This window comes from Bufo gargarizans, chromosome 3 (genome assembly GCF_014858855.1).
Source record: "Bufo gargarizans isolate SCDJY-AF-19 chromosome 3, ASM1485885v1, whole genome shotgun sequence".
In the NCBI taxonomy this organism is placed as follows: domain Eukaryota; kingdom Metazoa; phylum Chordata; class Amphibia; order Anura; family Bufonidae; genus Bufo; species Bufo gargarizans.
The window spans coordinates 423,856,356-423,880,329 of NC_058082.1; the positions used below are offsets into that span (position 1 = coordinate 423,856,356).

General features: G+C 41.6%; 1 protein-coding gene across 1 annotated transcript in view; it reads right to left on the reverse strand.

The window, feature by feature from the left end:
* LOC122933444 (N-fatty-acyl-amino acid synthase/hydrolase PM20D1-like) overlaps positions 1 to 18,814 on the reverse strand; it is a 55,664-nt gene extending 36,850 nt beyond the window's left edge. The window contains exons 1-6 of the mRNA XM_044288439.1: positions 18,800 to 18,814; positions 16,275 to 16,507; positions 10,796 to 10,882; positions 8,579 to 8,712; positions 4,576 to 4,695; positions 3,944 to 4,019 (exon numbers count right to left, since the gene is read on the reverse strand). Coding sequence (XP_044144374.1) covers positions 3,944 to 4,019; positions 4,576 to 4,695; positions 8,579 to 8,712; positions 10,796 to 10,882; positions 16,275 to 16,403 — 546 coding nt within the window. The 5' untranslated portion in view covers positions 16,404 to 16,507; positions 18,800 to 18,814. The remainder of the gene's footprint in view (positions 1 to 3,943; positions 4,020 to 4,575; positions 4,696 to 8,578; positions 8,713 to 10,795; positions 10,883 to 16,274; positions 16,508 to 18,799) is intronic.
* Positions 18,815 to 23,974: the final 5,160 nt, after the last annotated feature.

Below are 23,974 nucleotides of genomic sequence, written 5' to 3' on the forward strand. Positions count from 1 at the left end.
AATTACTGGTAAGTGTAATTATCATTTTTCCCTTATCGTCCATGACAGTACCATGAGAGATTCCAGAGAAAAACTAGGATGGGACCACGGCCTGGAGAACCTTACGACCAAAGGACAAGTGAGAAGAAGAAAGATCCAACCTATAGTGCTTAAAGAAGGTCAAAGGAGATGACCAAGTGGCGGCTTTGCAGATGTCTTGGATTGAAGCTGCTGCTCTCTCTGCCCAAGTTGCCACCGATCTTGTTGAGTGAGCCGACCATCACCGGAGAACCGGCTTCTGTAGGGGAATATAAGCTAAACAGATAGCCTGCCTTATCCACCTAGCTATTGAACTTTTGCTAGTTGATTTTCCTTTATTAGGAACTGCAAATTGTATAAACAAAGAGGTTGTCTTCCTCCACCCTTTGGTAGCCTCTAAACAAGCCACCACACATCTCCTAACATCCAAATGATAGAGCTCAGTTTCCTTAGGGTTCTTAGGGTCATCACATAAGGAAAGGAGAAACACTTCCTGGCCCTTGTAAAAATCTGAGACTACTTTGGGGAAAAATGCTGGATTGGGGAGAAGAGTAATCCTGACCTCCTGAATGGACATATAAGGAGAGTTGATGGAAAGAGCTTGCATCTCACCTAATCTCATGGCCAATGTGATGGCAACTAAAAAGACACATTTTAATGTTAGAATCTTAATGGATACTTCAGAGAGGGGTTCAAAGGGTGCTTTAACCAAAGCCTGAAGAACCAGGCCAAAGTCCCAAGGAGAGGACCCTTGCGATCCTAGCCGGGGTGTTCCTGGCAACGTCCTTACAAAATCAAAGAATGAGCAGCTAGACCTGCATCAAACAAAACAATTAGGGATGAAATCTGAACCTTTAAGGTATTTAAGGCCAACCCCTTATCTAATCCCCTCTGGAGAAACTCTAAAATCCTAGGGATGCTAAGCTGACAAGAAGGTGAAGGAGGTATCCCTAAAAACTTAAAGAAACCCAACCATACTAGTATTTGCTTGTAGTCACTTCCTTCCTACTCTTTAATAAGGTAGAGACTACCGACCCCGATAGCCCTTTTTGGATCAATAGTGAACTTTCAAAAAACAAGCCAAGTCAAGTGAAGGCCCTTGACTGGGAGATGTATCAATGGGCCTTGACACAAGAAATCCAGATTTTCCGGAAGGACCCATGGCTCCCTGACCGACAGTAGTGTTAAAAAGGTGAACCAAAAGGGGGCTATCAAGATCACAGAAACTCTGTCTTCCCTTATTTTGTTCAACATCCTGGGAATCAATTGTAATGGAGGGAAATTATACAGAAGACCCCTGCCCCAGGGCTGAAGGAAGGCATCCACTGCTGTGGAAGAATTCCCTGGACAAAGGGAAAATAAACAGTTTTTTCCTGTAGCAAAGAGGTCTATGTCTGGCAACCCCCACAGGATTAATATCTTTGCAAATATGTCCTGATTAAGGGACCATTCCCTGTAGTCTAGTCTGTTTCAACGTAGGTAGTCTGCTTTCCAGTTGTCTATACCCCTGATATGTAGGGCTGATAGTGACAACAACCTTCCTTTCCAACAAGGGGAATATTTAAATTTGTAATTACCATCAACTCCTTGGATCGGGTTCCCCCCTGATGATTTAAATAGGCCACCACGGAACCATTGTTGGACAAAACCTTTAAATGCTGGTTCTGAAGCCAAGGCAGGATCTTCTGTGGAGTCTTCAGAACTGCTGTCAATTCCTTTACATTACCTGGAACTTAAAGTGTCTTAATCTCCCCTTCAGATGCAGTGCCACTCAGAAATTTTTGATGACCAAGATAAATCGGCAGATGGTAATACGCATCCTTTATATCCAGGACTACCATAAAACAATCTTTGTAAAAGGAGGTCTACTACAGATCTGAATGTCTCCATCTTGAACTTTCTGCAATTCAGAAATCTGTTCAACCCTTTTAAATTTATAACTGTCCTGTAATCCCCATTTCATTACTAGAAAGAGATTGGAATAATAACCTAAACCCTCTTCTCCAGGAGGACAAGGAATAAGCGCTCCTTTTCTTAACGACGTATCCACCTCTCTTTCTAGCGCCCCTTTCTGAAACAAAAATTTGCTATGGCCGAGTACATCAATCTCTGGGGCCCGAACCCAGGATTGACAATCTGACTCCTCAAAGGGATACTTCCGCTTCACAGATGACAGAATAAACCCTGTTTATCTGGATTTTTTCATTAATTTGATATTAGGGAAGATACATTTTTATAAATAAAAAAATTCTTCTTCTTTTTTCCTTCTAGAAAACACATCGCACACACAGTCGCCAGTACAGACATCAATCTTTGGGGCCCGATCCTAGTACAGTGCTCCCGTACTCTGATGCTTCCCGCATCTTCTGGGTTTGTGGAGCGGGGAACTCCCCTGGCCCAAACACCCCCCTCCCAAGCTAGACAAAACTTTTCCTAGTTGTCCAGGGAAAAACTACTCCCCTCTATTGCCATACCTGTAGGATCCACTTCCTAGGACAGGAAACCATTGAGGAAGAGAGAGGCTCCTCCTTTTTTATACCTGAGGGTTTCCTGTCCTGGGAGAGATGAACCCTCTCTCACGATGCCGTCATGGACGATAGGAAAAGAAGGGTCTACTGTTTCTCTAGAAACAGCCCTACTCTTGTTCCCTGTGTCTGTTCACTTCCATGGGGCAGAGCTGCAGTGCCAAACATAGCATGACTGTTGTCCATGGGCTATCTTTGGAAATAAAGTATACACTTTCCTAGACAAACCCTTCAAATGATGGTTCTGAAAATCATCAAAATAGAAGACAAAGGCTTGAGTCAAGAGGGTTGCTTTTAGTGATGAGCAAAGCAAGCTTCAGATGCTACATTTGAAGTTGCTTCGTTCAAAACTTCTAATTAATACTGTACAGAGATCCTTCTCCGTACAGTATTAAAATGTATGGGCTCTGCTTTGGCACCAGTCAGAACCGAAGCAGAGTTCAATTCCAAGTTTTCTAGTGGTTTTCCACTGTAAAAATCAACTACAGAATTTATTTAACAAAGTCACGTGCGACTTCATCAATAATTGACTTCGGCTCATCGGAGCCCAAACATTTTAATACTGTATGGAGACGGATCTGCGTACAGTATTAATCTGAAATTTTGAATGAAGGGACTGTAGCTTCCAAAGCTTGCATCGCTCATCACTAGTTGCTTTATTTTTATACACAATGTAGTGAGGTCCAGAATATAACATATGATAATAGTATGCAGCCAATCATGAATAGGAGCGTTTCGCTCTAATGGTCCCTTTACACGGGATGGCTATCTAGCAGAATGTCGGGAAGGAAGCGTTCCTTCCTGACAATCTGCTGATCGCTAGTGGAGAAGACCGGTGCATTCATATGCACCTATCTCCTTCAGAGTATGGGGAGAAGCGTACGCTAATGCAGTCGCTCTTCCCCATAACGACTTGTTGTTTCCCGGCAGCAGACTGTGTGTACACAGCACAATCTGCCACTGGCAAACAATGATCTTCTGTGCTGCACAAAAGATCCAATTACCCGATAAACAAGTGTTTTGCTCTTTCCCTGGGTAATCGGTCGTGCATTTAGACCTCAAGATCATTGCTAACGAGTGTTACTACTAACGCTGGTTCGCAATTATCTATTCAATTGTCGGCCAGTGTAAAGGGCCCTTTAGATGACCTTCCTCAACAACATAAGTCTGATAACAACATATCAGACTTATGTTGTTGCCGAACATGGACTTTTCCTCTGGGTTTCTATTGTCTAAACAGAAACCTGGTGGCTATGGACCCAGCTGAGCTCCCGAGCAGGAACTATATGTATGGTGGATGTCGGTAAGGGGTTTAATCCCAAATTAAATCCTCCAGTCCACTCCTAAATATTACTATTAGACGTAAATGACAATGGTACTGTGGGGAAAACATTTCTTACCTCTCCTGCCAAATGCTCAAACATGAGAGCCTCTGGACCGTCGCCAAACATGTTAGGCATCGGATTTTTTTCCAATCTGTGCAGGTTTGAAAAATAGAATTGCGCAAGATTAAGAAAAAAAATATATTATTAAAGGGCTATTCTGGTTTCTGGAAATATTTCATTGTATCATATAAATTCCAAACAGCTCTCAGGAGGTTTGCTTGAAGATACTGAATGGGACCCTTCAAAGAATATAAATCTGTCCTTGTCATGTGAGTCTCACAACACATGCAGGTCCATCACACAAGCAGGATGGATTTACTTTCTCATATGGAAGTAAACAATGAAAGTCCTCATTCAATTACTACAAGCTGAGATCTTGAAAACTACACGATGCAATGTTGTTAGTGAGACAAATCCACGTTGACCATCAGATCAAGATGCAAAATACTGTGCCCCACCCTATAAGCCATGTAAGAAGCAATACTATCTGACTGCAGACAATACACTGGGATGACATTGCCTGGCAGGTTAAAAAAAATATATAATCACATCCTTTCTCTTGTAGAAAAACAGTTAACCCATTGTGACAGAACACCTCAATACTTTTAATAAAGGCCACTTGAAAATATGATTGTTTTAATCATTACCTGGACACAGCTGCTGCAAGGATCCCAATGCTAGTCTCAGCAGGAGGCATCGAGGAATGCCCCGGAGGTTGGTTCACAGTCAAGTTCAAAGTAATGGATCCTTTCTCAGTGATACCAATCCTGTGGAAAAAACAAACCATATTTACTGTAATTTAAAGGATCTGCTTCATCTGAAAGACTGCACAATGATTTTCAAAATTCCCTCTGTGTACAGTAGTCTGAAAGCTGTGAAGGGCACCCAGGCTAAAGACTGCACAAAACAAGTCTACAAGGAATCTGGGTTTATCACAACAGCCATGCAAAAGATCTTACTTTATCTGGATGACTAACTGGAGGCATTCCAATAACATTATAACAATTTCCTTTAAACAAAAGCAATTTCACATGAACTAAAAAAATTCTGCTCATCTTCTTGTCCTTACTTTGGGCGGCATGCCTTAAGGCCCTATTAGGGCTTTTTCACACGAGCGGATGCTGTGTGGGTAATCTGCTGCGTGAAAGAGAGCCAAGCCCCGTTCCGGACAGCAGAGACATGGAGCATTAACAGGAGATAAAGTTGTCACCGTGATTTTGTAGTAAAAAGGTCACAGAGAGGCACAGAGCATTATCAATCATGTTAATGCTCCGTGTCTCTGCTGTCCAAAATGGGGCTTGGCACTCTTTCACACAGTGGATTCCAAGCACGGGATCCACTTGTGTGAAAGAGCCATAATAGGGCCTTAAGGCATGCCGCCCAAAGCAAGAGCCCTTACACAGGTCGATCCGATGATACCTGATGTCGTCTAGTATGAACGTTCCTTCCCAACCACTGCTCCATGTAAATATGCCTAGTGGTCAGCTGGGTGATGGCATCTTTTATGCGGGATTAATCATTATCTGTCAGCAGCACATTAACCTCTGAAAATGGGATGTATTACTAACAAATGCAAATTGTATGGGGATGAACGATGAGTTCGTTCTCCTGCAATATGATGTCTGCCACACATAAAAGGCAGTTAACAAGCACTGGTCAAAAATCTCCTCTGTAAAACGAGTCTTAACCCTTTTAGCCCCAGAGGGTTTTTCGGTTTTGCATTTTCATTTTTCACTCCCTGCCTTTTATTTTTTTGTTTACATAGATGTATAAGGCTTTGTTTTTTGCTGGACTTTCTAAGTCCACCATTTAATATTGCATGCGATGTGGTGGGGATCTAGAAAAACGTTCCAAATGGGTTGGAATAGAAAAAATAAAAATAAAACACAATATTTTCGCAACAGTTTTACGGGTTTTGTTTTTACAGCATTCCCTATACAATAAAACTGGTCAGTACGATTATAGCGATACCACATATGTATAGTTTTCTTGCAGTTTAATAAAAAAAAAAAAAAAAAAACTTTGAAAAAATATTATGACCCCTATAACTTTTTTGTAGTTATGTATACGGAGCTGTTTGGGGGCTTATTTTTTGCAGGGCAATCTATACTTTTCAAATAGTATTCCAATAGGTGACTGGCACTCCTGTGGTTAATCCCTTCCCGCTGTGTATATTTGGTCGTGCTGGATTTTATCAGAGGGAACTCTCCTCAGTGCTGCTCTATGCAGTATAGATATATAATTCTATGTTTAAAAGACAAAGGGGGTCATTTATTAAGAACGGCATTTCAGATGCCGATCTTAATAAGCCCTATATCTGCCGGTGGATACGCCAAAGTTATGAAGAGGCGCTGGCCTCTACATAACATCGGCGTATCCACCGAAAGTCTGAATGTAGGATAGAAAATTGTCTAAATGTAAGCTATGCCTAAAACAGGCATAAAAAATGATGACTGAGATGGGCTGCCGACCTGTCCTGAGGATAGGTCATGTGTCAAAATCTTGGAAAAACTCTTTAAACGGATTGTTCCATCTCACCGTTACTAAGGCGAGATGGGACTACGTGCCAATCACCAGGTGGCCAGGATACAGTAGAACACAGCAAGCTATGATGCTTCTCTAATTCAGAAAAGACATAGCTGGCTGTGCTACGCTGTTTCTGCAATAGGACCAACTAAAACAACGGATCGCTGGCCCACTTCCCTGTTTCCTGCCAACTTTCCTGGCCGGCATCATCTCGACTTAGTAAAGGAAAGAAAGGACAAACCTTTTACATAAATTCAAAAATGTTCAATGCTTGTTACCGATAATATGACTGTAAGGGGCCTTTACACTTAGACACTATTAGTAACTCTGTCCTAATGAGTTAATATTTACTGAAAACTTATCTCAGTGAAATGAGCATTAAATCCTAACTTGAGATTCTCCTTGAGATTTTATAATGTCAAAGTCCAAAAACATGCTGAAGAGTAAACTGTGTGTGAGCAGAGAACAAAACTGAAGTTGTACATTTCTATGGCCACGGAGTAACCTAGTACATAAGGCCAAAAAAAGACATTTGTCCATCCAGTTCGGCCTGTTATCCTGCAAGTTGATCCAGAGGAAGGAAAAAATAAATAAAAGTGAGGTAGAAGCCAATTTTCTCCACTTTAGGGGAATAAAAGATTCCTTCCCGACTCCAATCAGTCAATCAGAATAACTCCCTGGATCAACGACCCCTCTCTAGTAGCTATAGCCTGTAATATTATTACACTCCAGAAATACCTCCAGGCCCCTCTTCAAATTCCTTTATTGTACTCACCATCAACACCTCCTCAGGCAGAGAGCTCCATAGTCTCACTGCTCTTACCGTAAAGAATCCTCTTCTATGTTTGTGTACAAACCTTCTTTCCTCCAGATGCAAAGGATGTCCCCTCGTCACAGTCCTGGGGATAAATAGATGATGGGATAGATCTCTGTACTGACCCCTGATATATTTATACATAGTAATTAGAGCTCCTCTCATTTGTCTTTTTTTTAAAGTGAATAACCCTAATTTTAATAATCTTTCAGGGTACTGTAGTTGCCTTATTCCAGTTATTACTTTAGTTGCCCTCCTATGGACCCTCTGCAGCTCTGCTATGTCTGCCTTGTTTACAGGAGCCCAGAACTGTACACTGTACTCCATGTGTGGTCTGACTAATGATTTGTAAAGAGGTAGGACTATGTTCTCATAATGGGCATCTATGCCCCTTTTGATGCAACCCATTATCTTATTGGCCTTGGCAGCAGCTGCCTGACACTGGTTTTTGCAGCTTAGTTTGCTGTTTATTAAAATTCCTAGATCCTTTTCCATGTCAGTGTTACCGAGTGTTTTACCATTTAGTATGTATGGGTGACTTGCATTATTCCTTCCCATGTGCATAACCTTACATTTGTCAGTGTTAAACCTCATCTGCCCAAGCCACCAATCTATCCAGATCCCTTTGTAGTAGTATACTGTCCTCTTCTGTGTCAATTACTTTACACAGTTTAGTGTCATCTGCGAAAATGGATATTTTACTATGCAAGCCTTCTACAAGATCAATAATAAATATATTGAAGAGAATAGGGCCCAATACTGACCCCTGAGGTACCCCACTAGTGACAGTGACCCAATCTGAGTGTGTACCGTTAATAACCACCCTCTGTTTTCTATCACTCAGCCAGTTACTTACCCACATACAGACATTTTCTCCCAGTCCGAGCATTCTCATTTTATATACTAACCTTTTATGAGGTACAGTGTCAAATGCTTTGGAGAAGTCCAGATATACGACATCCATTGATTCGCCGCAGTCAAGTCTAGAACTTACCTCCTCATAGAAACTGATTAAATTAGTTTGGCATCACCGATCCCTTATGAAGCCATGCTGATATGGCATTATTTGCTTATTTCCGTTGAGATGCTCTAAGATAGCATCTTTCAGAAAATCTTCAAACAGTTTACCCACAACAGATGTTAAACTTACCGGCCTATAGTTTCCAGGCTCTGTTTTTGGAACCTTTTTTAATATTGGCACCACATATGCTATGCGCCAATCCTGTGGGACATTCCCTGTCAGTATAGAGTCTGCAAATATCAGAAATAAGGGTCTGGAGTAACTAGTAAGAAGATGATCCTGTACTTACAGAGCTACAGGGTTTTTGACTCCTTGTAAGACTCCCTCCACGACTGCCAACCCTTCATCTATCACAAACAACAACTTTACTCCACGAGATTGTAGTTTCTCTACAACTTTCATGGCTCCTTCGTGTCCGGATACCTGAAACCACATGCAAAGAAAGCCTTTAAGAGAAGAAAATAAGAAAAAGGGGAAATGGAATAGCACTTCTGTTGCCATCATAACAGAACGCCCAGTATCTTTGGTAGACATTGTAAATGAATGGGTCGGCACCGTTCCGCAAAATTGCGAAACGAATCCAGACCCATTGATACGGACGTGTGAATGGACCCTAATGGGCTTGTCTCACTTCACCAAATAGCATTTATTATGTAGAGAAAGTTATTTCACACCATTTACTAATGTACTGTGATAGTCCACATTGCTCCCTTCGTTGTCTGGATTCATTTTTCCATCACATGATACACTGCTTGTTTCAATAGTTACGACCACCCTGCAATCAATCAGTGGTGGCTGTGCTTGCACACTATAGGAAAAAGCACCAGCCTATGTGTGCTCCCACGGTCCCGGCCATCAAAGAGGCTGACGCTTTTTCCTATAGTGTGCAAACTCGACCACCGCTTCTAGGGTGGTCGGAAACCATGGAAATGAGCAGTGTGTGTGATGGAAAAATAAATCAAGACAGCAAAGGAAGTAATATGGACAATCACAGTGCCTTGTATTAACTTTCTCTACATGAAAAAAGTCATTTGCTGAAGTGAGACAACCCCTTTCAGCACATAACATGCCATGGATCGAATAGGATAAAGATTCCCTTAATGATCTTACATTTACCGCTGACATTAAGGGGTATGCACATATACACTGCCCATCCCAAAAAAAAGTCGCCACCAAAAATATTTTGTTGGACCGCCTTTAGCTTTCATTACGGCACGCATTTGCTGTTGCATTGTTTCGATAAGCTTTTCCAATCTCACAAGATTTATTTCCATCCAGTGTTGCATATATTTTTCACCAAGATCTTGCATTGATGATGGTAGAGTCTGACTGCTGGGCAAAGCCTTCTCCAACACATCCCAAAGATTCTCAATGGGGTTAAGGTCTGGACACTGTGGTGGCCAATCCATGCGTGAAAATGATGTCTCATGCTCCCTGAACCACTCTTTCACAATTTGAGCCCGATGAATCCTGGCATTGTCATTTTGGAATATGCCCATGCCATCAGGGAAGAAAAAATCCATTGATGGAATAATCTGGTCATTCAGTATGTTCAGGTAGTCAGTTGACCTCATTCTTGGAGCACATGCTGAACCTAGACCTGACCAACTGCACCAACCCCAATTAATAGCACTGCCTCCACAGGCTTGTACAGTAGGCACTAGGCATGAAGGGTGCATCACTTCATCTGCCTCTCTTCTTACCCTGATGCGCTTATCACTCTGGAACATGGTAAATCTGGACTCATCAGACCACATGACCTTTTTCCATTGCTCCAGAGTCCAATCTTTATGCTCCCTATCATACCTTTTTTTTCTGGTTTGCCTCACTGATTAGTGGTTTTCTTACAGCTACACAGCTGTTCAGTCCCAATCCTATGAGTTCCCTTTGCATTGTGCATGTGGAAATTCTCTTGCTTTCACTATTAAACATAGCCCTAAGTTCTACTGTTGTTTTTCTTCGATTTGATTTCACCAAACGTTTAAGAGATCACCGATCACGATCATTCAGGATTTTTTCCCCACCACATTTCTTCCTCGAATACGATGGTCCCCACTATCCTTCCAGTTTTTAATGCATTTTAGTAGTTTCTGCAATCTCCTTAGATGTTTTCTCTGCTTGATGCATGCCAATGATTTTACCCTTCTCAATCAGACTAATATCTTTTCCATGACCACGAGATGTGTCTTTCGACATGGTTGCTTAAGAAAAGAGAAGCAACTCATTGCACCAGTTGGGGTTAAATAACTTGTTGCCAGCTGAAAGATAATCTCCCATGCAGTAATTATCCAATAGGAGATTCACAACTATTTTCTTAGTTAAATCCAGGTGGCGACTTTTTTTTGGGACAGGCAGTGTATAATAATCATGTGTGTTCAAAGCAATCTGTATAATAGACTATCCTGGTTGTGTATAAAAATATATTACAACGTTAGGAACTGGGCTCCAAGTTCTTTTATATGTTCTGTAACATACTTCAAAATGGACTTTGTAATCTGCCGTTTACCTCCTCATCATGTCCGAGTCCGATATAGAATGATCGTTTGGGTTTGTAGCCTCGTTTTAGCAATAAATCAAGAGCTTGAAGAGCTCCCTGTGGAATAGAGAAAATGGAGATATAAATTATCATTGGAGAGAGGGTTTTCTCACAGTCTGGTTGTAAGGGAAACATTAACGCAAAATTTTCATGAAGCAACCAGTCTGCCTCAGATTACACAGATTTTCAATCAATGGATTTCACAGGCTTGAAAAGAGTTGTGCATGTTTGTCACCTGGGCAGACCTGCGAAGGGAAGCCTACTTACCTGCTTCCAAACGCTGGCTCCCGGCTCCTGCACTCTGCTGATCTGCTTAACTTCTAGTTTGAGGCTGCTACAGCCAATTGATAGCTGCAGACTTCATGTCAAGCGGTCAAGTGATTCAAAGGGAGCAGGTCACAGCTACGGACAGTGACTGGCTGCAGTGGCGTAAAACCAGACAGCCGGTCGGTATTGCTGACAGGTATCTTTTAACATCAGATTGACATGGGTACAATAAAGACATACTTGTACCCCAAGTTCTCCCATGAGAACTGTTTTTAAAGGGAACCTGTCACCTGGATTTTGGGTAAAGAGCTGAGGACATGGGCTGTTAGATCGCCGCTAGCACATCCGCAATATCCAGTCCCCATAGCTTTCTGTGCCTTTATGGTGTCAAAAAAATGATTTTGTAGATATGTAAATGAACCTTAAATGAGTCCTGTCTCCTCCATGCTTCAGAAAGGAGTCCAGCATTCTCTGACTCTGAGCCCAGCCACGCCCACTGTGAAGGAGTCCAGCACCACCCAGCATTCTCCGAATCTCCTCCTTGCTCCTTGACATTACAAAGCTAGAGCGCCATAATCTCGCGATGCCAGCACAGGGAAGGAACACTATGCCAACACTGCGCATGCGAGATTACGGCGCTCTAGCTTTGTGACATCGGGGAGCAAGGAGGAGATTCGGAGTATGCGGCACAGAGCTATGAGGAATGCATATTGCGGATTTGCTAGCGGCAATCTAGCAGCCCATGTCCTCAGCTCTATACCCAAAATGCAGGTGACAGGTTCCCTTTAAACAAACCAATTTTAATGGTCCCATGGTCTCTTGATGTTTTCCTATTTACAGCACAGCAGTAAATCACTGGTTGCAGTGATAATTATTTAAAGAGGACCTTTCACTAGTTTAACTAAAAACGAACTATATCTGTGGGCAGAGCGGCGCCCAGGGGTCCCCCTGCACTTACTAGTATGTCTGGGCGCCGCTCCGTTTGCCCGGTATAGGCTCCGGTGTCTGCAGCTCCCTCTGTTGTACTGGGTGGAGTTTTTGTATTAGGGTTGTCCCTAGCTGCAGCGCTGCAGGCTATGAGCTGTGCGCTACGATTGGCCAGCGCTGCAGCAAGGGACAACCCTAATACAAAAACTCCGCCCAGTACAACAGAGGGAGCTGCAGACACCGGAGCCTATACCAGGCGAACGGAGCGGCGCCCAGACATACTAGTAAGTGCAGGGGGACCCCTGGGCGCCGCTCTGCCCACAGATATAGTTAGTTTTTAGTTTTTAAACTAGTGAAAGGTCCTTTTTAACTGTACTGATACTGCTGCTGCGGGAGAAGTGGCGTAAATATAGGGGATGCAGCAACTGGGCCCACAAGGACCCCCACACCACACTATTTGTTTAAATAATGCCAGGTTCCAAACACACAAAAAACAACCAAAAAAACATGATATCATATCCTAGAGTGTCTTTATTTGTTCTTGTTTAATTAGATATCACAATAGCAAAATATGAAAAATACAATAGAAAAGCAGTGTATTGTTCTCTCAGGCTGCAGCCATGTAATCTCCCCCTCCTTCTCCCTCCTCTTATGCTAGTGTATATGGGGTAGGAAGTTTAGGAGGAGGGCGCTGGGTGTAGTCTGGATAACTTTTGTCACACATTTCGAGAGGGGCCATTTTATTGGAAGGAATCTCCAAGTTAGTAACACTATAAAATAGATTTGGTTACACCATGTGGAACTGGAATAGACTACAAAATACAAAATCTACCAATATAAATCCCCCTCCGCACTCAAATATATACATATATAACCCAGAGAAGGGTTTGTAACAACAGGAGGTGAAAGAAAATATCTCTTCTGATGGACACCTTCCCCATCTGTCAGAAATCTATCTGATCTTCCTCTTTAGTTATAGTCGTTATTATGCAAGTGTGTAAGGCTAGGTTTATACAGTGAATTTTCGGCATGGATTTTGGTGCAGATTCCATGCCAAAAACATACAGCCAGATTTATTATTAGCTGAAGTCAAAATAAAGGAGTGAAAAAGTCGCATATTTTTGTGCAATCGCTAAAACTGCGCAAAAATTTGCTACTTTTATTGGCTCTGCGCTATGCTCGCTAGTTTTCTGAAAGTGGGTGCGTTTCCTTATGTAAATGAATCTCTAGACAGATTTACTAATGCAACAATTTAAAAAGTCGCAAAAAATTGCACAATTTCACTACGGTAAGGACCATGATTATCTCATGCGACTTTTTAATAGAACATGCAACTTTTTCGTAAAGATGTGCGACTTTTGTCGCTGCTTACTGAAGAATAAACTGCTACTGTAAACCCACTTTTATGACAGTATTAAAGGACCATTAATAAATCTGACTTAGCCAAAAGTGACTTTGGACATCTGTAAAAGTTGAGTAAGATGCAAGTGTAATGATAAATCTGGCCCATAGTGTCTGAGCTGAAGGCAGCGTGTTATTAAGCCAGAGAAGCTGAACAGATTGATGTGTAGCTTTGTGGGAAAAGGTTCAGTAAAACTTGTATTTTATACATTTATATCCACGCTGTCAATCACTGATAGGACCGTCTCCTTGACTTCAAAGCCCAGAATGAGCAGGAATTTAAAAAGGTCTAAAATACAAGTTCAACTGAATCTTTTCCCATTAAACTATAGATCAATGTGCTCAGTTCCTCCTGTTCTACAACACAATGTTTGTAGCTTACATTGCGTTTTCATGGTGACAGATTCCCTAAACCATACAGTGATTTTTTGGTCCGCTAGTGATTTAAAAAACCACAATGAGGAAAAAATAAGTGCCCTGTCCATTCTTGTGTGAATTCAGTGTCCAGAAAATGGGCACGAATAAAAATCCTCGCAGAAACTCACACCAAAAACCACATAAAAAATGACTGAGGAAATACAAGTGCATGCAAAAAAAAAACATATCAGGTTGTTCTCAGCGCTGAAATCCTCCATGTGAACCTAAAGGCTGATATTATGGAGCAACAGTAGGACATTATAGGGAGAAGGGTGTAAGAGGAGAGAACTATAACGTCCAGGAGGTCCAGGCTGTTATGGGGCATCAGTGATCAGTAACTGGCGAGGGGTATAAAAGAACAGAACTACAACGCCTTGCATTTCTATGATATTATTAAGGACTGCCAGAGCACATTACAGGGGGCAAGTATAAGGAAAGAACTACAACTCCTAGTATTTGACAACTTATAGAGGGAAAATACGAACCTCACACACAGCAGAGGTGCTCCGCCCACATGGTGATATCACCCAGGTCCTTAACCTCTACTCTGCCCTGTTGAGCTCTGACTCATTGAGTAAATGGGGTGAAATGAAGCTGGCTGAAGTGGAGTGACCAAGTTGAAAAGGCTGGAAAGTTTTGCAGCAAGTCACCCTGCAAAAATGAAGCCCTGACATAACTTCATAGAAAGAAAAAGAAAAAAAATGATGGGGATGCGGCGATGCTAAAAGATTTTGGGGCACATTATTAAGACGAGCGTTTTAGACACTGGTCTTAATAAAGGCCCTGTGCTGGCGGTGGATTGGCTGGAGTTATGTAGAGGAGCAGGCCTCTTTATAACTTTGGCATATTCACTGCTGCTTCTAATTGTAAAACAACTTCCTAGTTGTCTTACATTTAGACAATTTTCTACCCCTAAAACAGGCGTAGAAAATGGTAAATCACTACATCCACAGTTCTACACTTGGCGTGAACGGGGCGAGTTTGCAGATAGCGGCGCAACTAACAGTTGCACTGTCATCTGTGCCTGAAATACACCTAATATAGGCGTATTTCAGTATAGTAAATGAACCCCTTTCTTTTTAGAAAAGAGGTTTTATTGCACAAAAGTAGTAAAACGTAAAAAAAACTATATGTATTTAGTATCGCTGAAATCGTACTGACCCAGAGAATAAATATATCATGTTATTTATGCTGAAAAATGAACGTTGCAAAATTTATAACGTAATTGCAGTATTGCAGTTTTTTCCCCATTTCCAGCCTAGAAATAGTGCGGTGCGATTTTCTTAATAATTCTTTGCTGACCTGGCAGGAAAAGGACCTTTGGTGACGTCACTGCACTCATCACATGGTCCATCACATGACCCATCACCATGGTGATATATCATGTGATGGACCATGTGATGAGCGCAGTGACATCACCAAAGGTCCTTTTCCTCAAAGAAGAAGACAGAAGAGAAGTTGGGCTGCGCGACAGAAGAGAAAAGGATTCTTTACGGTAAGATCAGTGAGACTATGGAACTCTCTGCTTGAGGAGGTGGTGATGGTGAATTCACTAAGAGTTCAAGAGGGGCCTGGATGCATTTCTGGAGTGTAATAATATTGCAGGCTATAGCTACTAGAGATGGGTCGTTGATCCAGGGAGTTATTCTGATTGCCTGATTGGAGCCGGGAAGGAATTTTTTATTCCCCTAAAATTGGGGAAAATTGGCTTCTACCTCACAGTTTTTTTTTTTGCCTTCCTCTGGATCAACTTGCAGGATGACTGGCCGAACTGAATGGACAAATGTCTTTTTTCGGCCTTATGTACTATGTTACTTGTCCTGCAAAAAAACAAGCCCTCATATGGCCATAAATGGAAAAGTAAAAGAAAAAAAGTTATGACTTGGACGTGAAAATTGCTTATGGCACAAAGGGTTAATGCCAAAAGAGGCTCGGTTCTGACCGTGCACTGAGGTTATAGGTTGATGCAATAACATTTCTTGATGTAAAGATAAAAATCACCTGAGGTAATTCAGGTAATACCTGCTAACAAGATAGTCCAGAAAAGAATGATAATCTCTACAGATCCACTGTGTCAGCAATCATTGCCTGGATTCAACAAACCTTCAGCAATCAGGGTGATGCTTTAAGGTTCTGTTCACATCTGCACTGAAGGCATCTTTTGGAGCCTGTTGTAGATTCTGTCTATTTTTGCGACTAAATTCCAAAAGACCTAACTAAGTCACCTGGGTCCATTGGGCTACACTGGTGGCCATAGCCTGACAGATCCGTCAAAGTTTGAATTCTACTTTTCTGCTCCTACGATGGAACAGAAAAACAGAATTCCTAACAGAGATGTGAGCTCAGATTCTGTTTGCATCCACAGTCATAATCAATATATACTAATTACCGGTATCACATTATTAATGTATTAACAGCCTTGTGTTTACAGACTTACAATCACGCAACATTTGTTGTCCAGGGCTCCTCTTCCATATATGTAACCATCACGCTCTTCTCCAGAGAAAGGTGGCACGTCCCAACCTTCAGGAGGGGCTGGTACAACATCCAAGTGAGCAAGGATCATGTAGGGCTTTAGACTTTGGTCTGAGCCTTGTACTGCAAAAAGGTGACTGTATTCTGCCACCACTTCATGTTTGATAATGCTTGAGGAGAACACTCTTGGAAACACTAATTTGCACAAAAGAAAAAAAAAAAAAAAAAGGTGAAAGTACATAAAAAAAAGCCAAAGTGTAATGGTGGAAACACATGGGTTCATCACAGTCTATATTTAAAGTTCAAAAGATTCCCACACTAAAGGGCCACCAGTCAAACCATAATTTATGGGATCTGATGCCTCCAATAACATGAACAGGGATGCTGTTTCAATAAGAGTGCCCATACATGTAGTGGCTGTAAGAACTGCAAATTGGAGGTGTACAGCAAATGGTTTGGTTTTGCAATGTTATTTTCAACCAAATGGAAATCACATAAACCAAGCTTGCCCTGTGGCAGAAAACCACATTGTTAAACTGCAGAAATTCACAGCAAGCAAATCACTTTTTATTTACTTGTCATATTCATATTTTTAACTTGGGCCGTTTAATTTTTATTCTGTAATAAATGTATTGTTTTACTTTATTGCTTTACTTTATTGATCGATCTCTGCCTGGGACTAGATGTAGAGTGCCGGCCCACATTATCAATCTATCGTTTGTAACAATTTGTTCCGATTGGGTGAATCAGGTGGACCTAGAGCACCTACCATTTAGGAATAGCCAGGTGAGCCACCATTACCTTTTCTTGCACTGAAATCACTAGTCAAACTGACATCAACCTTAAAGGGGTTATCCCATGACTAATGTAAAAAACATGCCAATCTCTTTCTAACAAAGCTAGAACCAGCTCTGAACCTCACATGGCTCCAGTGATCTCCCAATTCATTGCTCTGCTAGATTTCTATCAAGCTGGCAGCTCAAGGGGAGTGTCTTTTCTGCTGCAGCTAAGGGGGCGTGTCTCAGCTCTCCCTATCACAGCCAGGGTGGAAGGTGAAGGATGAAACTGAGCATGTGCGACCTTCTGAGTGAGCAGGTCAAAGAAATACGAAATAAACAAACAGCAGGTGGCGCTATACCGATACATTTTATTGAATAACTCAGTGGCAATGCTACATTTTTTATTACATGCAATTACAAAAAGTATTCAGATCCTGGTGCTGGTTGACAAACTGTAGAATATTTTTCGTGGGACGATTACTTTAATGATTATGGGTGGCTCCTTCAGCTTTTTTTCCCCAGACACAATGCCGCTCTCGACAAGGAGCTGGGTAAAATACGGCAAATCTCATGTTCAGAAATAACATAGCAACATAGTATATAAGGCCGAAAAAAAAACATTTGTCCGTCCAGTTCGGCCTGCTATCCTGCAAGTTGATCCAGAGGAAGGCAAAAAAATAAAAACTGAGGTAGAAGCCAATTTTCCACACTTAAGGGGAAAAAAAATTCCTCCTTCCTGGCTCCAATCACCCCTCTCTAGTAGCTATAGCCTGTAATATTATTACACTCCAGAAATACATACAGGCCCCTCTTGAACTCTTTTAGTGAACCCACCATCACCACCTCCTCAAGCAGAGAGTTTCATAGTCTCACAGCTTTTGCCATAAAGAATCCTCTTCTATGTTTGTGTACAAACCTTCTTTCCTCCAGACGCAGAGGATGTCCCCTCGTCACAGTCAGAGTCCTGGGGATAAATAGATGATGGGAGAGACCCCTGAAATATTTATACATATTATTAAGATCTCCCCTCAGTTGTCTTTTTTCTAAAGTGAATAACCCTAATGTTGATAATCTTTCAGGGTACTGTAGTTGCCCCATGCCAGTTATTATTTTAGTTGCCCTGCTCTGTACCCTCTCCATGTTTACAGGAGCCCAGAACTGAGAATAAAAAGAAAACGGTGGCTCACCCTCTTCTTATATGGATATGGTGCACACCCCCTGGTCCCACCCTTAGGACCAAATGTAAAGATTTGTCTAGAGAAAAACAGGTGTGGGGGGGCACACTTCAAAGGACAACACTCTAAGGGATGATAGTAATGCAATTTAATATAAAATTTAAATTAAGAACATACCCCTAAAACATACATAAAATATGGTACATCAATATATATGTCCCAATCAATTGCAATGCACACTCAATCCGCAGAATGGCTCTAAATAAAGCAATATATACTGTTATCCACAATCGGCAATGCTATCCCAATGGTATGTAGCAAAAGTCCAGCAACTACAAGCTTAAGATGTTAATGTCCCGCAAGTAGGTAGAGCCGATATATGTGTTAGCATCCACTGACAGCCGAACTATTAATCGGCCTGTTAACTCCAATGTACTTCCACTATAATGCCCGCAGTTAGGAGCTCACAGTCAAGAACTTGAAAATGCTGTTAATGCAATAAAGTTTGTGCTCCAAAATGAGCCCGGTCTTACCCTTCACCGCTGTTGTAGCGTTGCTCCAGGAGGCCGCACACCCGCAGCGTCCCACGTGGTGTGCTGCTGCCTGTACGCGGCGTCCCACGTGACCTGGTTTCCAAGGGGACCGGATGCAAGCTCGTATGACGTGTAACTTGTGCGTCAGCTTCCACTCTGTGCTCTTAATTCCGTAACTCTTTCTTTTCTTTGCCGGCTTTGTTGCTTTTTCTTTGCTCCTGTGTAGATCAACGCTTACTCTAGACACCGCCAGACGCGTTTCGGGGTCTCAAGCCCCTTCCTCAGTGGCCTACTGAGTAAGCGGATCCTCACTCTTTATAGGTGGTTAGCTCCACCCTCCTTCCTCCATATTGTTTCTGTTTTTTCTACTTTGTGGGGTGGATTTGCTTTCCATGAACCGGACTGTCATCCTGATGTGCCTCTTTTAATCGTACATCTTATTAAAATACTTTAAAACAATAAATACAAATACCCCATACATATACAATTGATACTGGAGAAGGCTACAAGGTCTCACACAAAAAACGCATATAAAACGCATCGGAACCGCAATGGTGTATCTCGCATTTTCCATGCGTTTTTTCTTGATATGCATTTTTCCCTTATACTTAACCTCAATTTTGTCATCATATATTGGGGTGACCAGCGGATACGTAACTGGGACAGTTCATTTACCTTTCCTTCAAAGGTTCAAGATTCCTTAGCTTTGTATAGTAGAGGCGGATAATACTTATCTCTCTGTGGTTAAGAGAGGCCGTCCTGCAGGGAGGGGAAATCACAGTGTCGGTATAACGGCCAGACTACGATCTCCCATCCCCACAGGACAACCCTCACAAGAACCCAAAGACCTCCAACTCAGCATTGAGGCCTCTAGGGATGATGGTGTCATATTCAAAGATCCTTCTGGATTCTTGTCGTGACATGTGTGCAATATGGTTTCCCCCTCTCCAGGCTTTTTTAACTTTTTCAATCGCCACAAATTTTGGGATCATGGGATCACAGTTATGTATTCATTTGAAATGTTTAGATAGAGAGTGCGTATCCAGGCCTTTTTTGATATTTGCCACATGCTCTGCCACTCTCTTTTTCAGCGTTCTTTTGGTTCTGCCTATATACTGCTTCCTGCATCCACATTGTAGCAGATATATAACGTCTGTGGAATCGCAGGTTAGGCATTCCTGTATCTCCAAACTGAACGTATTAACTGTGGACACCACTTTCGTGGTCTTTTTTGGGAAACTGGTAATTTTACAATTGGAACACCTGCCACATTTAAAGAATCCATTTACTGCTAACCAATTATCTTTTGCTTTTTTATGGCTTTCCTTCCTCAATTGCACTGTCGGGGCTATCTTCCCGGCCAGGTTATTTGCCCTAGTGTACGTGATTTTGGGAACTTCACTTAAAAGGGGGCCAACCCACTTGTCATTTAATAGGTGTCCCCAATGTTTGCGGATGCTCCTCTCAATTATTTTGTACTGAGAATTAAAAGGTAAAATAATTCTCAGTACCTCATCACAAATTTGGGGATCCCTTACCCGAAAGAAATCTTTTCTTTCCATTTTTTTCACTTTTTCAAGTGACCTCTCGATCACCTGTACCGGGTAGTCTTTCTCTAGCAGTTGTTCTTTCAAAACAGTCGCTTCCTCCTCAAACCTGGCATCGTCAGTACAGTTCCGCCGCAGCCTGCGGAACTGACTGGTTGGCACATTGATTAACCAGCGGGGTAAATGACAGCTCGCGTATCTAATAAAACTATTTTTAGCGACTGGTTTGAAAAAAGTGTTGCATTGTAGCTGGTCCCCCTTCACCCATATCTCAAGATCTAGAAATTCTACTTTCAATTTGCTAACACTAGGGGTGAATACCAAATTTTTATCATTCTTATTGATGTCTTGAAGGAATAAATCCAAAGATTCTGCTGTATCTTGCCAAATGAACAGGACGTCATTTATGTAGCGCCGCCATAGCACCAGATCCGTCCCCAGCCTTGGCATGATGACCTCTTTCTCCCATTGAGCCAAAAACAAGTTGGCATAGCTGGGGGCGAATCTGGTGCCCATGGCGGTGCCAGTTCGCTGTACATAGAACTCCTTATTAAAGGAAAAATAGTTGTGGGCCAATATGTATCTAACCCCACCCAATAGGAACTCCAACTGCTCACTAGGGATACCTGCATCTCCCGACATTTGTTCTTGTAAAGCTTGTATACCCTGGGTGTGGTCGATGATGGTATACAAGGATCCCACATCCAAGGTCCCCAAGATCCAGCCATCCAACCACCTAATCGTCTCCAGGGTTCCGACTATGTCAGTAGTATCGCGTATGTATGATGGTACTCGTTTAACATAGGGTTGAAGCCATTGATCTATGTATTTTGATAAATTACATGATATGGATTCAATCCCTGACACTATCGGTCGCCCTGGAGGTGATTGTAGATTTTTATGGATCTTGGGGATACAGTAGAACATTGGTATCCTTTTCTCAGTATTCAATATAAACCTGGCCTCCTGCTCAGAAAGAAAGTCCATCTCCACTCCCTTTTCACAGTATATTTTTAACGTTTTATAATACTCTTCTGTAGGATCACCTTTTAATTTTTGATAAGTATTTCCTGAACTTAGTTGTCTATGGCACTCTTTCATATAATCTTCCATATTTTGTACCACTACCGCCCCACCTTTGTCAGCTGGCCTAATTATAATGTCATTCATCTCCTGTAATGATTTAATCGCCTTCATCTCTTCTCTATTTAGATTGGCGTTAATCCTACGGCTTTTTATTCCTCTCAAGTCTCGTTCAACATTATTTTTAAAAGTCGCCATTTCACTGCTGATCTCTTGCCTGGGAAATTTCTTTGATTTAGCTTTTAGATCAGTATGTGAATATCTACTGGTGCTTCCTTCAATATCCATTTCTCTGTTGATCGGATTTTTCAAAAAATACTTTTTGAGGCATAGCCGTCTGATGAATTTTTCAACCCCAATATATGTGGCAAACTTATCCAGAGGATTTGACGGGGCAAATTTGAGGCCCTTATTTAGTAACTGTACCTGAGTGTCTGTAAGTACAATGTCACTTATGTTAATTATGTTGGTCGTCGGTTGTGTGAATTTCTGTGTGTCCTTCTTACGTGCATGTCATCCTCTTCTAATTGTCCTTTGTGTTCTTGCCACTTTGATCTGGTCAATATTGGCGTGTGATAATGTTCTGTGTTCTGTTGATACCTGTGTTGTTGTCGTGGTAACGGAAAATTGTCCCTGTCCCGTGTGTATTCTATCGGACGCTCCCTCAAATTGTAATCGTGTGCATACCCCTGTCTGTAATTGTGTTTCCTCATATTCTGCCGTGGTGGCGTGGGAGTACGTGTGTTCTTGTGTTTCCTCACATTCTGCCGTGGTGGCGTGGGAGTACGTGTGTTCCTTATTCGTGTTTTGTGATGTGGTGGAGTGTAATCTAAAAAATGAGGTGTAGCCAGTGTTTCAAATCTATTTGAAATTTTTACATTTCCATAATCTATGTTGTGTTCCTGAGTGTCAGTGTCCTCGACCTCCCTCTGTAGATTAACTTCAGTGACTTCCTTCCTTTCTAGATGGTGTAACTTTCTAGATTTCTTCCCTATTATTTCTCTTTCCAAGGAATCTACATTTTTGCAGATTCTTTCATGCCATTTATGCACTGCCTCAGTGTCTGGAAATGCCTCCATTTCTCGCTTTAGGGAATCAATTTGTCCCGTCATCTCCTCTGATATTTGTATTCTCCTTTTTATAATCATCTGGACGAGGGTTCCTGATTGGGCTTTCAAAAAAGCGTCCCACTCAAGTTTGAATTTATCATCCACCAAGTCCATTGCAGGTATCTTGGTGAGTGTCAAACCTTTAGGGATGAATCCCTTGTCCAGATATTGTGTGAGTGACCTTATTTCCCATTTATTTCTCAATTGACGTTGTAGAGTCTTCTCCAATACTTTAAAAACATCATCAATTGACCTCTCCATCCCTGCTGACACTTCCCCTTCCACATTGAAAGTGAATGTATCAATTTTCTTATATTTATTATTTAAGTGTTCCCAAATGTCCATATTAGGAAGAGGGGATCACAACCGTAAAGGGTGCTGCAAAAGTGAGAATAAAAAGAAAACGGTGGCTCACCCTCTTCTTATATGGATATGGTGCACACCCAATTACAGACAGGGGTATGTACACGATTACAATTTGAGGGAGCGTCCGATAGAATACACACGGGACAGGGACAATTTTCCGTTACCACGACAACAACACAGGTATCAACAGAACACAGAACATTATCACACGCCAATATTGACCAGATCAAAGTGGCAAGAACACAAAGGACAATTAGGAGAGGACGACATGCACGAAAGAAGGACACACAGAAATTCACACAACCGACGACCAACATAATTAACATAAGTGACATTGTACTTACAGACACTCAGGTACAGTTACTAAATAAGGGCCTCAAATTTGCCCCGTCAAATCCTCTGGATAAGTTTGCCACATATATTGGGGTTGAAAAATTCATCAGACGGCTATGCCTCAAAAAGTATTTTTTGAAAAATCCGATCAACAGAGAAATGGATATTGAAGGAAGCACCAGTAGATATTCACATACTGATCTAAAAGCTAAATCAAAGAAATTTCCCAGGCAAGAGATCAGCAGTGAAATGGCGACTTTAAAAATAATGTTGAACGAGACTTGAGAGGAATAAAAAGCCGTAGGATTAACGCCAATCTAAATAGAGAAGAGATGAAGGCGATTAAATCATTACAGGAGATGAATGACATTATAATTAGGCCAGCTGACAAAGGTGGGGCGGTAGTGGTACAAAATATGGAAGATTATATGAAAGAGTGCCATAGACAACTAAGTTCAGGAAATACTTATCAAAAATTAAAAGGTGATCCTACAGAAGAGTATTATAAAACGTTAAAAATATACTGTGAAAAGGGAGTGGAGATGGACTTTCTTTCTGAGCAGGAGGCCAGGTTTATATTGAATACTGAGAAAAGGATACCAATGTTCTACTGTATCCCCAAGATCCATAAAAATCTACAATCACCTCCAGGGCGACCGATAGTGTCAGGGATTGAATCCATATCATGTAATTTATCAAAATACATAGATCAATGGCTTCAACCCTATGTTAAACGA